This window comes from Lathamus discolor, unplaced genomic scaffold, assembly GCF_037157495.1.
Source record: "Lathamus discolor isolate bLatDis1 unplaced genomic scaffold, bLatDis1.hap1 Scaffold_323, whole genome shotgun sequence".
Taxonomy (NCBI): domain Eukaryota; kingdom Metazoa; phylum Chordata; class Aves; order Psittaciformes; family Psittacidae; genus Lathamus; species Lathamus discolor.
The window spans coordinates 2,333-16,466 of NW_027069352.1; the positions used below are offsets into that span (position 1 = coordinate 2,333).

The 14,134-nt window shown below is 54.9% G+C and overlaps 1 protein-coding gene across 1 annotated transcript; it reads right to left on the reverse strand.

The window, feature by feature from the left end:
• Positions 1-534: 534 nt before the first annotated feature.
• Positions 535-13,871, reverse strand: POLR2A (RNA polymerase II subunit A). Its single transcript, XM_065664612.1, has 7 exons — positions 13,616-13,871; positions 12,336-12,468; positions 9,203-9,339; positions 6,319-6,492; positions 3,593-3,874; positions 2,447-2,608; positions 535-858 (listed from the first exon to the last, which is right to left on the reverse strand). The coding sequence occupies exons 1-7, from the start codon at positions 13,703-13,705 to the stop codon at positions 535-537; spliced, it is 1,302 nt and encodes a 433-aa protein (XP_065520684.1). The 5' UTR covers positions 13,706-13,871.
• Positions 13,872-14,134: the final 263 nt, after the last annotated feature.

Here is a 14,134-nt window from a genome sequence, read left to right on the forward strand (position 1 = left end):
CGGCGATGGAATGGATCTACCTCATCCATAACCCATCACAACACCCAAAATCACCTCAATTCACCCCAAAAACACCCTAAACCACCCTAAAACTACCCCAAAATCACCCTAAATCCCCCCAAACGCAGACCTGTCGATGTTGAAGGGGGTGACCATCTCAGCAAAGGTCATGTTGGCGGCGATGGAATGGATCTACCTCATCCATAACCCACCATAACACCCCAAATCACCTCAATTCACCCCAAAAACACCCTAAATCACCCTAAAACAACCCCAAAATCACCCTAAATCCCCCCAAACCCACGCCTGTCAATTTTGGAGGGGGTGACGATCTTAGCAAAGGTCATGTTGGTGGCGATGGAACGGATCTACCTCATCCATAACCCACCATAACACCCCAAATCACCTCAAATACACCCTAAATCACCACCAAAACACCCTATATCACCCCAAAACCACCACAAATCACCTCAAATCCCCCCAAAGGCGGACCTGTCGATGTTGAAGGGGGTGATGATCTCAGCAAAGGTCACGTTAACAGTGATAGAATGGATCTACCTCATCCATAACCCACCACAACACCCCAAAACCACCCCAAATCACCCCAAAACCACCCCAAATCCCCCCAGAGGCGGACCTGTCGATGTTGAAGGGGGTGACGATCTCGGCGAAGGTCATGTTGGCGGCGATGGAGCGGGGCACCCCCACTTGGTCGATGGCCAGGTTGGGGTCGGGGGTGATGACCGTGCGGGCGCTGAAGTCCACGCGCTTGCCCATGAGGTTGCCCCGCACCCGGCCCTCCTTGCCCTTCAGCCGCTGCTTCAGGGACTTGAGGGGACGCCCCGACTTCTGCATGGCCTGGGGGGGGAAGAAATGGGGGTTAGAGGGGGGAAATGGGGGTTAGAGGGGGGGAATGGGGGTTAGAGGGGGGGAATGGGGGTTATGGGGAGGAAATGGGGGTTAGAGGGGGGAAATGGGGGTTATTAGGGGGGAAATAGGGTTTAGAGGGGGGGAATGGGGGTTATTGGGGGGAAATGGGGGTTAGAGGGGAGAAATGGGGGTTATTAGGGGGGGAAATGGGGTTTAGAGGGGGAATGGAGGTTATGGGGAGGAAATGGGGGTTAGAGGGGGGCAATGGGGGTTATTAGGGGGAAATGGGGGTTATTAGGGGGAAATGGGGGTTACAGAGGGAAATGGGGGTTCGGGGGGTCTGATACCCCAAAACCACCCTGGGATCAGGATGCAATGGAGCATCAATGGGAGCCATCAATCAACTCCATCCCCGTCCTCGCCCCCATGGGTCTCCTCCTGTCCCCTTGTGCTGCCTCCTAGCACCTTGGCTGCCACTCCAGCACCCATGGGTGCTCCTCTAACCCTTTCATCTCTCCCCTTCCCCCTGGTGCAGGTCCCATCTCCATCACCCATCTCCATCACCCATCTCCATCACCCATCTCCATCACCCATCTCCATCACCCATCTCCATCACCCATCTCCATCACCCATCTCCATCACCCATCTCCATCACCCATCTCCATCACCCATCTCCATCTCCATCATCCATCACCCATCTCCATCACCCATCTCCATCACCCATCTCCATCTCCATCACCCATCACCCATCTCCATCACCCATCTCCATCACCATCTCCATCACCATCTCCATCACCATCACCATCTCCATCACCATCTCCATCACCATCTCCATCACCTATCTCCACCACCATCACCCATCTCCACCACCCATCTCCACCACCCATCTCCATCACCCATCTCCATCACCCATCATCCATCACCATCTCCATCACCATCACCCATCTCCATCACCCATCATCCATCACTCATCTCCATCACCATCACCCATCACCATCACCCATCTCCATCTCCATCACCTATCTCCACCACCATCACCCATCACCATCACCCATCTCCATCACCCATCACCATCACCCATCTCCATCTCCATCATCCATCACCCATCTCCATCACCCATCTCCATCTCCATCACCCATCACCCATCTCCATCACCCATCTCCATCACCATCTCCATCACCATCTCCATCACCATCTCCATCACCTATCTCCATCACCTATCTCCACCACCATCACCCATCTCCACCACCCATCTCCACCACCCATCTCCACCACCCATCTCCACCACCCATCTCCATCACCCATCTCCATCACCCATCTCCATCACCCATCTCCATCACCCATCTCCATCACCCATCTCCATCACCCATCATCCATCACCATCTCCATCACCCATCACCATCACCCATCTCCATCTCCATCACCTATCTCCACCACCATCACCCATCACCATCACCCATCTCCATCACCCATCTCCACCACCCATCACCATCACCCATCTCCATCATCCATCACCCATCACCCATCACCACCAGCACCCATCACCACCAGCACCCATGGGCCCCCCATGGCGCACCCGGGGCAGGCCGGGCAGCTCGTTGTCCACCATGGTGGCCACGTGGAACTGGAGCAGTTTGACGTCCTCGGCGATGACGTGCGCGGCCGCCCCGTTCTGCTCGTTGCGCCGCAGTTGGTTGTTGATCTTCACGATGTCGGCCAGCTTGTGGGTCAGGTCATCCTATGGGGGGGGGGGGGGGGGCAGCGTCAGTGGGGGCCCCCATTGACTTTGGGGACCCCAAAAACCGATGCAGGGGAGACCAAGAGCAACGTGGGCGTACCAAAGGCAATGGGGGGGACATGAAAGTCAATGCGGGGGACACCAAAGTCAACAGGAGGACCCAAAGTAAATGGTGGGGCCAAAAGTCAATGGGGGGGACACCATAGTCATTGGAGGGGGCACCAAAGTCATTGGGGGGAGCACCAAAATCATTCGGGGGGACACCAAAGTCATTGGGGAGACCCAAAGTCAATGGGAGGACCCAAAGTCAATGGGGGGGCACCAAAGTCAATGGAGGACCCAGAGTCAATGGAGAGGACCCAAAGTCAAGGGTGGGGGGCACCAAAGTCAATGGGGGGGCACCAAAGTCAATGGGGGACCCAAAGTTAATGGGAGGACCCAAAGTCAATGGGAGGACCCAAAGACAATGGAGCACTCGAAGTCAATAGAAGGACCCAAAGTCAATGGGGGAGCACCAAAGTCAATGGGGGGGGCACCAAAGTCAATGGAGCACCCAAAGTCAATGAGGGGGCACCAAAGTAAATGGAGCACCCAAAGTCAATAGAAGGACCCAAAGTCAATGGAGTACCCAAAGTCAATGGAGCACCCAAAGTCAATGGAGCACCCGAAGTCAATGGGGGGGGGCACCAAAATCAATGAGGGACCCAAAGTCAATGGGGGGGCACCAGAATCAATGAGGGACCCAAAGTCAATGGGGGGGCACCAACGTCAATGGAGCACCCAAAGTCAATGGAAGCACCCAAAGTCAATGGAAGAACCCAAAGTCAACGGAGGGACCCAAAGTCAATGGGAGGACCCAAGGTCAACAGAGGGGACACCAAAGCCAATGGCGGGACCCAAAGCCATCTATGACCCCCCTAAAGCTATCTATCACCCCCAACGGGTGTCTGTGACCCCCCTCCCCTACTGTGCCCCATGGCTGACCTGGTTGCGCGCGGAGCCCTGCATGACGACGGCGGGGCGCACGGCCAGGGGGGGCACGGGCAGCACGGTGCACACCATCCACTCGGGGCGGGCGAACTTGGGGTCCATGCCCAGCACGAAGCACTCCTCGTCCGAGATGCGCTTGAAGATCTCGTGCACGCGCTCGGGGCTCAGCAGGATCTTCTTCTCCTGCGAGTCCTCGTTCACGTGCTTCCACTCGGCGTAGAGCTCCAGCCCCGAGCGCCGGATGCGGGGCTGGTACCGGCCGCAGCCGCCGTGGCCCTGCGGGGGGGAGAAGGGGGTTAATGGGGGGTTAATGGGGGGAGAAAGGGGGGGAGAAGGGGGTTAATGGGGGAGAATGGGGGGAATGGGGGGAGAATGGGGGTTAACGGAGGGGAATGGGGTTAATGGGGGAGGGGAAATGGGATTAATGGGGGAGAATGGGGGGAATGGGGGAGAACGGGGTTAATGGGGGAATGGGGTTAATGGGGGAGAATGGGGTTAATGGGGGAGAATGGGGTTAATGGAGAATGGGGTTAATGGGGGGAGAATGGGGTTAACAGGCGGGAATAGGGTAAATGGGGGGCAATTGTGTTAATGGGGGGAGAATGGGGCTAATGGGAGGGAATGGGGTTAATGGGGGGAGAAAGGGGTTAATGGGGGAGAATGGGATTAATGGGAAGGAATGGGGTTAATGGAGGAGAATGGGGTTAATGGGGGGGAATGGGGTTAATGGGGGGAGAACAGGGTTAATGGGAGGAGAATGGGGTTAATGGGAGGGAATGGGGTTAGTGGGGGGAGAATGGAGTTAATGGGGGGGAATGAGGTTAATGGAGAATGGGGTTAACGGGGGGGAACAGGGTAAATGGGGGGGAATGGTGTTAATGGCGGGAGAATAGGGTTAATGGGAGGGAATAGGGTTAATGGGGGAGAATGGGGTTAACGGGGGGGAATAGGGTAAATGGGGGGGGAATGGGGTTAATGGGGGGGAGAATGGTGTCTATTGGGGTAATAACAAGGTCCATGGGGGGATAAATGGGGTTTATGGGGTGATAATGAGGTCCATGGGGCATAAATGGGGTCCATTGGGGCAGAAAGAGGGTCCTGGGTGCAATCAATGGGGCCCACTGAGGCAGAACTGGGGTTCACGGGGGTAATAATGGGGTCCATAGGAGCACAAATGGGGTGCATGGGCTATTAATGAAACCACAGGGTCATTAACAGCACCACTGGGTTGCCGATACGTTAATTGGCTGTTAATGACATTACAGGGTCGTTAACAGGCTCATGACACCACCAATAGATTCATTAATGACCTATTAATGAACTCAGGGTAACTAACACACATATGGGGTCATTAATAGATTCATTAATGACCTATTAATGAGCTCAGGGTAACTAACATACCTACTGAGTCATCAATAGATTCATTAATGGCCTATTAATGAACTCAGGCTAACACACCCATTGGGTCATTAATAGATTCATTAATGGCCTATTAATGAAGTCACAAGGTAATTAATAGAACTATCGGGTCATTATTAAGTTCATTAATGGCTTATTAATGACCTCAGGATAACTAACACACCTATTGGGTCATTAATAGATTCATTAATGGCCTATTAATGAAGTCACAAGGTAATTAATAGAACTATTGGCTCATTAGTAAGTTCATTAATGGCTTACTAATGAAATTACAAATTAATTAGTAAAACTATCAGGTCATTAACACATTCATTATGGGTCCTGGGCATCACTTATGGGCCTGGGGGGTCACTTATGGTTCCAGAGGGGTCACTTATGGGTCTGGGGAGGTTACTTATGGGTCCTGGGCATCACTTATGGGTCCAGGGAGGTCACTTATGGGTCCACGGGGGGTCACTTATGGGTCCAGGGGATCATTTATGTGTCCGGGGCATCACTTATGGGTGCAGGGAGGTCATTTATGGGTCCGGGAGGGTGTCACTTATGGGTCCAAGGGAGTCACTTATGGCTCCGGGGAGGTCACTTATGGGTGCAGGGAGTTCACTTATGGGTCCTGGGGGTCACTTATGGGGTCCAGAGGGGTCACTTATGGGTCTGGGGCGGTCACTTATGGGTCCAAGGGATCACTTACGGATCCAGGGAGTCACTTAAGGTTCCGGGGGGTCACTTATGGGTCCTGGGGGTCAGTTACGGGATCCAGAGGGGTCACTTAAGGGTCCTGGGCATCATTTATGGGTCCACAGGGGTCACTTATGGGTCCGGGGGGTCACTTATGGGTCCTGGGCATCACTTATGGGTCCTGGGGGGGTCACTTATGGGTCCTGGGGGGTCACTTATGGGTCCTGGGCATCATTTATGGGTCCACAGGGGTCACTTATGGGTCCGGGGGGTCACTTATGGGTCCGGGGAGGTCACTTATGGGTCCAGGGGAGTCACTTATGGGTCCGGGGAGGTCACTTATGGGTCCTGGGCATCATTTATGGGTCCACAGGGGTCACTTATGGGTCCGGGGGGTCACTTATGGGTCCGGGGAGGTCACTTATGGGTCCAGGGGAGTCACTTATGGGTCCGGGGAGGTCACTTATGGGTCCTGGGCATCATTTATGGGTCCACAGGGGTCACTTATGGGTCCGGGGGGTCACTTATGGGTCCGGGGGGGGTCACTTATGGGTCTGGGGGCAGGTCACTTATGGGTCCTGGGCATCACTTATGGGTCCTGGGGGGTCACTTGTGGGCCCGACCTTGTCCCTGGCGAGGTCGTCGTCGCCCTCGGGCTGCTCCACGCCGAACTTGTGGTCCATCTCCTCGCCGCCCTCGCAGATGTTCTTGCCCTTGCAGAGGTCGTAGACGTGGGTGAGGCGCTTCTTGGGCTGCCCCTTGGACTTGCCCAGGATGTCCCGGATCTTGGGGTTGTTCTGCGGGGGAAGGCAGTTTGGGGCAGGAAACGTCGATTTTGGGTTAGGAAACGTCGATTTTGGGTTAGAAAACAGCAGGTTTGGGTTAGGAAAGGGCATTTTGGGGGAGAAGAGGGCAGTTTGGGGGAGAAAATGTCGATTTTGGGTTAGAAAACAGCGGGTTTGGGTTAGGAAAGGGCATTTTGGGGGAGAAGAGGGCAGTTTGGGGGAGAAAATGTCGATTTTGGGTTAGAAAACAGCAGGTTTGGGTTAGGAAAGGGCATTTTGGGGGAGAAGAGGGCAGTTTGGGGGAGAAAATGTCGATTTTGGGTTAGAAAACAGCGGGTTTGGGTTAGGAAAGGGCATTTTGGGGCAGAAAACATCAATTTTGCATTAGAAAACAGCGGGTTTGGGATAGGAAAGGGCATTTTGGGGGAGAAAACGTCAATTTTGGATTAGAAAAGGGCATTTTGGGGGAGAAAAGGGCACTCTGGGGGAGAAAACACCGGTTTTGGGTTAGAAGACAGCAGGTTTGGGTTAGAAAACATCGGGTTTGGGATAGGAAAGGGCATTTTGGGGGAGAAAATGTCAGGTTTGGGTTAGAAAACATCGGTTTGGGGTTAGAAAAGCGCATTTTGGGGGAGTAAAGGGCATTTTTGGGGGGAATACATAGGTTTGGGATTAGAAAAGGGCATTTGGTGGGGAAAACATCAGTTTTGGGTTAGAAAAAGGCACTTTTGGGGGGAAAAGGGGCATTTTTTGCAGAGAAAAAGGGCATTTTGGGGGAGAGAAAGGGCATTTTGGGGGGAAAAGGCCATTTTGGGGAGGAAAACATCGGTTTTGGGTTAGGAAAGGGCAGTTTAGGTTAGAAAAGGGCATTCTGCGGTGAGAAAACAGCATTTTGGGGGAGAAAAGGGCATTTTGGGGGACAAAATGGTGTTTTGGGGGAGAAAATGGCATTTTAGGGTTAGAAAATTACATTTTGGGGGCAGAAAAGCTTAGGTTTTGGGTTAGAAAATGGCATTTTGGGGAAAAAATGGTGGTTTTGGGGGAGAGAACAGCATTTGTGGGTTAGAAAATGGCATTTCTTGGGTTACAAAAAGTCTTTAGGGGGAGAAAATGGTATTTTGGGGGAGAAAACATTGTTCTTGGGTTAGAAAATGGCATTTTGGGTTAGAAAACGGCATTTTGGGGTGAGAAAAGGGCATTTTGGGGTGAAAAAACAATTTTGGGTGAAAAAACATCGAGGTTGGGTTAGAAAATCTTGGGGGTCATAAAGTGTCATTTTTGGAGGCAGAAAAAATCAGGTTTGGGGTCCTAACGCGATTTTGCAGTCATAAAACATCATTTTTGGGGTAGAAATCATCATTTTTAATGTCAGAAAACACAATTTGGGGGTCAGAAAATGCCGGTTTGGGTCAGAAAATGTAATTTTGGGGGTTAAAAGATCATTTTGGGGTCAGAAAACATCGGGTTGGCGGTCAGAAAGTGACATTTAAGGTCAGAAACCATCATTTTGGCATCAGAAAATGGCATTTTTGGGTGAGAAACCATCATTTTAGGGTCATGAAGAGTCATCTTGGGGTGACAATCATAATTTTGGGGTCAGAACACCTCATTTTAGGGCCATAAAATACACTTTTGAAGACATAAAGGAGCATTTTCGTGCTACAAAGATGATTTTTGGGTCAGAAAACATCATTCCTAGGGGCAAAAATGTCATTTTAGGGTCAGAAAATGCCATTTTGGGGTCAAAAAGCATTATTTTGGGGTTACACAGATCATTTCGGAGTCAGAAATAGTCATTTTGGAGCCATAAAATTGCATTTTCGGATCACCAGAGCTCATTGGGGGTCCCAAAACCTCATTTTTAGGTCACAAAACCTCATTTTGGGGTCAGAAAACCTCATTTTAGGTTCACAAAACCTCATTTTGGGGTCAAACCCCCTCATTTCGGGGTCACAAAACCACATTTTAGGGTCCCAAAACCTCATTTTGGGGTCACAAAACCTCATTTTTGGGTCATTAAACCTCATTTTGGGGTCACGAAACATCATTTTGGGGTCAAACCCCTGCATTTTAGGGTCAAAAAACCTCATTTTGGGGTAACAAAACCTCATTCTGGGGTCAAAAAAAGCGCATTTTAGGGTCACACAACCCCATTTTGGGTCACAAAACCCAATTTTTAGGTCACAAAACCTCATTTTGGGGTCAAAAAACTGCATTTTAGCGTCACAAAACCTCATTTAGGGGTAAAAAAACTTTATTTTGGGGTCACAAAAACCTCATTTTGGGGTCAAAAACCTCATTTGGAGTCAAAAAACGTCATTTTGCCTCACAAAACCTCATTTTGGGGTCAGAACCCCACATTTTAGGGTCAAAAAAACTCATTTTGGGGTCAAAAAACCTTATTTCAGGGCCACAAACCCTCATTTTGGGCTCACAAGCCCTCATTTTGGGGTCACAAAACCTCATTTTAGGGTCACAAAACCTTACTTTGGGGGCACAAAACCTCATTTTGGGGGCACAAAACCTCATTTTGGGTCTTCAGAGCCCATTCTGGGTCCCAGCAGCTCCACTGAAGCCCCCTCCTCTTGGCTACCCCCATCCCAAAGCAACCCCCAAACCATTGCCAATGCCCATTGGGAAGCCCCATCCCAGAGCGCCCCCCTGGCTTAGGGCCGGTTATGGGGCTCAGTGGGTGCCCCCCAAGTGTGGGGCAGCTGCTCACCGAGTCCACGAGCAGCTTGGAGCAGAAGAAGCAGACGCAGCGCAGGATCTTCATGGTCTTGGCCAGGAATCCCACATGGAAAACGGGTTTGGCCAGCTCGATGTGCCCAAAGTGGCCCGGGCATTCCGTCATGTTCCCTGCGGATAATGGGAGACGGGAATGGGGGGGTGGAATGGCAGGTGAAAAGGGGGGGGTTGGAAGAGGGGGTGAAAAGGGGGGGTTGGAATAGGGGGTGAAAAGGGGGAGTTGGAATAGGGGGTGAAAAGGGGGGGGTTGGAATAGGGGGTGAAAAGGGGGGGGTTGGAATAGGGGGTGAAAAGGGGGGGTTGGAATAGGGGGTGAAAAGGGGGGGGTTGGAATAGGGGGTGAAAAGGGGGGGGTTGGAATAGGGGGTGAAAAGGGGGGGTTGGAAGAGGGGGTGAAAAGGGGGGGTTGGAAGAGGGGGTGAAAAGGGGGGGTTGGAAGAGGGGGTGAAAGGGGGGGGTTGGAATAGGGGGTGAAAAGGGGGGGGTTGGAAGAGGGGGTGAAAAGGGGGGGTTGGAAGAGGGGGTGAAAGGGGGGGGTTGGAATAGGGGGTGAAAAGGGGGGGTTGGAATAGGGGGTGAAAAGGGGGGGTTGGAAGAAGGGGAGAAAAAGGGGGGGTTGGAAGAGGGGGTGAAAAGGGGGGGTCGGAAGAGGGGGTGAAAAGGGGGGGGTTGGAAGAGGGGGTGAAAAGGGGGGGTTGGAATAGGGGGTGAAAAAGGGGGGGTTGGAAGAGGGGGTGAAAAGGGGGGGTTGGAAGAGGGGGAGAAAAAGGGGGGGTTGGAAGAGGGGGTGAAAAGGGGGGGTTGGAAGAGGGGGTGAAAAGGGGGAGTTGGAATAGGGGGTGAAAAGGGGGGGGTTGGAAGAGGGGGTGAAAAGTGGGGGTTGGAATAGGGGGTGAAAAGGGGGGGTTGGAATAGGGGTGAAAAGGGGGGGTTGGAAGAGGGGGTGAAAAAGGGGGGGTTGGAAGAGGGGGTGAAAAGGGGGGGTTGGAATAGGGGGTGAAAAGGGGGGTTGGAATAGGGGGAGAAAAAGAGGGGGTTGGAAGAGGGGGTGAAAAGGGGGGGTTGGAATAGGGGGTGAAAGGGGGGGTTGGAATAGGGGGTGAAAAGGGGGGGTTGGAAGAGGGGGTGAAAAAGGGGGGATTGGAAGAGGGGGTGAAAAGGGGGGTTGGAAGAGGGGGTGAAAAGGGGGGTTGGAAGAGGGGGTGAAAAGGGGGGGTTGGAAGAGGGGGTGAAAAAGGGGGGGTTGGAAGAGGGGGTGAAAAGTGGGGGTTGGAAGAGGGGGTGAAAAGGGGGGGTTGGAATAGGGGGTGAAAAGGGGGGTTGGAATAGGGGGTGAAAAAGGGGGGTTTGGAAGAGGGGATGAAAAGGGGGGGTTGGAAGAGGGGGTGAAAAGGGGGGGTTGGAATAGGGGGTGAAAAGGGGGGGGTTGGAAGAGGGGGTGAAAAGGGGGGGGTTGGAATGGGGGTGTTGGAAGGGGGGGTGGGAATGGGAAGTGGGGGGTTGGAATAACGGGTGCAAAGGGGAGGATTAAAGGGGGGATTGAAAAGGGGGGGTTGGAAGGGGAGATGGAAGAAGGGAAGGAAGGGGAGGGGAATGGGGGGGTTAGAATAAGGGGTGCAAAGGTGGCAGTTGAAAGGTGGGGTGGGAATGGGGGGTTGAAAAGGGGGGAATGGGGGTGGGAATGGGAATGTGGGGGTGGGAATGGGGGGGTTTGGAATGGGGGCGTTGGAAGGGGGGGGATTGGAATGGGGGCAGTGGACTGAGGGAATGGGGGTTTGCAGCCCCACAAATGGAGTGGTTTGGGACTAAAGGGGGTGAGTTGGGCCTAAAAGTGGGGGGAGTCAGCCCCAAAAGGAGGTGATTTGGCCCAAAAGGGGGGGGCTTCACCCCCAAAGGGGTGGTTTGGTCCTAAAAGGTGGGGGGGGGGTGGTGGTGGTGGCTTGGCCCTAAAAGGGGGATGGTGGCCCTAAAAAGGGAATGGTTTGGCCCCAAAAGGAGGTAGCTCAGCCCAAAAAATGGGGGGGTTGGCCCCAAAAAGGGGAGGGGATTTGGCTCAAAAAGAGGGGTGGCCCCTAAAAAGGGAATGGTTTGGCCCCAAAAGGGGGGGTCACCCCAAAAAGGGAATGGTTTGGCCCTAAAAGGGGGTGGGGGTTTGACCCCCAAAAGGGGGGTGGCCCTAAAAAGAAGGGGTTGGCCCTAAAAAGGGGGGCTCTTCCCAAAAAGGGTGGTAGAAGGCCCTAAAAGGGGGAGGATTTGGCCCAAAAGAGGGAGGAATTGGCTCAAAAGAGGGAGGATTTGGCCCGCAAGGGGTGTTTATCCCCAAAAAGGGGGGTTGATCCTAAAAGGGAAATGGTTTGGCCCCAAAAGGGGGAGGGGGGTTGCCCTAAAAGGGGGTGGGTTCAACCCCAAAAAGGGTGCTTTGGTCCTGAAAGTGGGGGTTTGGCCCTAAAACCAGGGGGACTGGTCCTAAAAAGGAGGTGGTTTGGCCCCAACAGCAGGGGGTTGGCCCTAAAAAGGGGGGGTGTTTTGGCCCCAAAAGGGGATTGGTTCAACCCCAAAAGGGGTTGGTTCTGCCCTAAAAATGAGGTGGTTTGGCCCTAAAAAGGGGGGTTCACCCCCTAAAAGGGGGTGGTTGGGCCCTAAAAGGTGGGGGGGTGGCCCTAAAAATGGGGGGTGGTTTGGCCCTAAAAGGGGAACAGTTTGGTTCAAAAGCGAGGGGTTTGGCCCTAAAAGAGGGTCGGTTCAACCCTAAAGGGAGCTGGTTTGTCCCCAAAAGAGAGGGGGTTTGGCCCAAAAGAGGGGTGATTTGGCCTTAAATGGGGTGGGGTCACTCCCAAAACAGGGTCGGTTCTACTCGAAAAAGGGACTGTTCCATCCAAACTAGGGGGGGTTTCGACCCCAAATCTCCCCCCAATAAAGGGGTTTCCCCCTCAATAAAAGGGAGTTCATACCCCCCCAAAAGAGAGTGACCCCCCCCCAAAGAACCACCCCAACCCCTCCAATGGCTGCTTTTGGGGGGCAATGGGACAACCCCTTGATGTCCCTGTACCCAGGAGCACCGCAGCCCCCCCTCCATAGCCCCCAGTTTTGGGGGTGCCCCCACTCACCAGCACAGGTCTGGCAGCGCCCGGTCCTCTCGATGACGCCCTGACGGGGGTCCATGAGCCCCCCAAGTTTGGGGCGCCCCCCTTCTGTGGTCTCGGGGTACTTGATGCCCCCCTCAGTCACCGACATCCGTTTCTATGGGGGGGGAAAGGGGAAACTGAGGCACATGGGGAGCCCCCAACCCCTCCTGATTCCCCCCCAAATAGATGGGGGGACACCAAGGACCCCCCTTTAAGTGGTTGCAACCACATTCTAGCACCTCAATGCTCACCCAGGGACCCCCCAGCACCTCCGGGGACACCCAGGCCCCTCCAGGGCACCCAAAGGACCCTCCCAGGACCCAAATACCCCCCCCAAGGCATCCAAGCTACCCCAAAGGACCCCAACTGCACTTTAGGAACCACTGGGGCCTCCTGGAGGCTCAATGGGGACCCCCAAGGACCCCAACAGCGCTTTAGGAACCACTGAGGCCTCCTGGAGGTTCAATGGGGACCCCCAAAGATCCCAACAGTGCTTTAGAAACCATTGGGGCCTCCTGGAGGTTCAATGGGGACCCCCAGGGACCCCAATAGTGCTTTAGGAACCACTGGGGCCTTTTTGGAAGCTCAATGGGAACCCCTAAAGACCCCAAAAGCACTTCAGAAGCCATTGGGGCCTTTCTGGAGGCTCAATGGGGACCCCAAAGGACCACAACAGTGCTTTAGAAACCATTGGGGCCTCCTGGAGGCAAAATGGGGACCCCCAAGGACCCCAACAGCGCTTTAGGAACCACTGGGGCCTCCTGGAAGCTCAATGGGGACCCCCAAGGACCCCAATAGTGCTTTAGAAGCCATTGGGGCCTCCTGGAAGCTCAATGGGGACCCCCAAGGACCCCAACAGCGCCTTAGAAGCCATTGGGGCCTCCTGGAAGCTCAATGGGGACCCCCAAGGACCCCAACAGCGCTTTAGGAACCACTGGGGCCTCCTGGAGGTTCAATGGGGACCCCCAAGGACCCCAACAGCACCTTAGGAACCACTGGGGCCTCCTGAAGGCTCAATGGGGACCCCAACCCCCCCCCCAGGGCACCCCAAAGCCCCATCAGGGCCCCTTCAAGGCCGCATCATCCCTCTTTTCCCCCCCGCCCAGCGCTTCCCCCATCCTGTGGGGGGCGCTCTACCCCCCGTGGGGCCTCTCTGTCTCCCGCTCTCGTTGCCTCGCCGCCATTTCCCGTTCCCGTCCCGATCCCCCCCGCTCCTCAGCCGCTCCCCCCCGGTGCCCGGCCCCGCTCCCCCCGCCCGGTACCATCTCATCGGGGCTGAGGATCCCGAACTGCACCCGCTTGATGGTGCGCAGCGGGCAGGCGCTGTCTCCGGACGGCGGCCCGCCGTGCATGGCGCCGGCCGGAACGCGGCCCTTGCGGCCGCTTCAGCTCCCGGACGCTCCCCGCTCGCTGCCCCACACGGGGCCGGGGCTCCCCTTGCCCCCCCCGACCCCTCGGCCCCGTAACCCCGGAGCCCAACCGGACCGGAGCCCAACCGGACCGGACCCCCCCCTTTGAGGTCCGGCCGCGGCGCGGTCCCGCTGCAACTGAGGTAACAGCCGCTTGAGCGCCCCCTTATATAGCCTCGGGAGGGAGGGGGCGTGGCCGGGCCGTACCAAGGAGCGGCGCCTCAGAGAGGGGGGATCGGGGGTGAAGGCGCTGGGAAAGGGAAGGGGGAGCGGGCCCCGCTGTGGGTGCCGAAGCAAGAGGAGAGGGGGAGGGGGCGGAGGGGGAGGGGCAGCTCCGTGGAACCCCTCTGGGAAGCGGCGCTCCCCGCCCCC

Bases quoted from the DNA above. Each gene is read 5' to 3' on its own strand.
- POLR2A (XM_065664612.1), bottom strand. From the start codon at position 13,705: ATGCACGGCGGGCCGCCGTCCGGAGACAGCGCCTGCCCGCTGCGCACC. The intron at 12,469-13,615 runs GTACCGGGCGGG...CCCCCCCCATAG, and splicing joins TCCTCAGCCCCGATGAGATG to AAACGGATGTCGGTGACTGA. The intron at 3,875-6,318 runs GTCGGGCCCACA...TCCCCCCCGCAG, and splicing joins ACGACCTCGCCAGGGACAAG to GGCCACGGCGGCTGCGGCCG.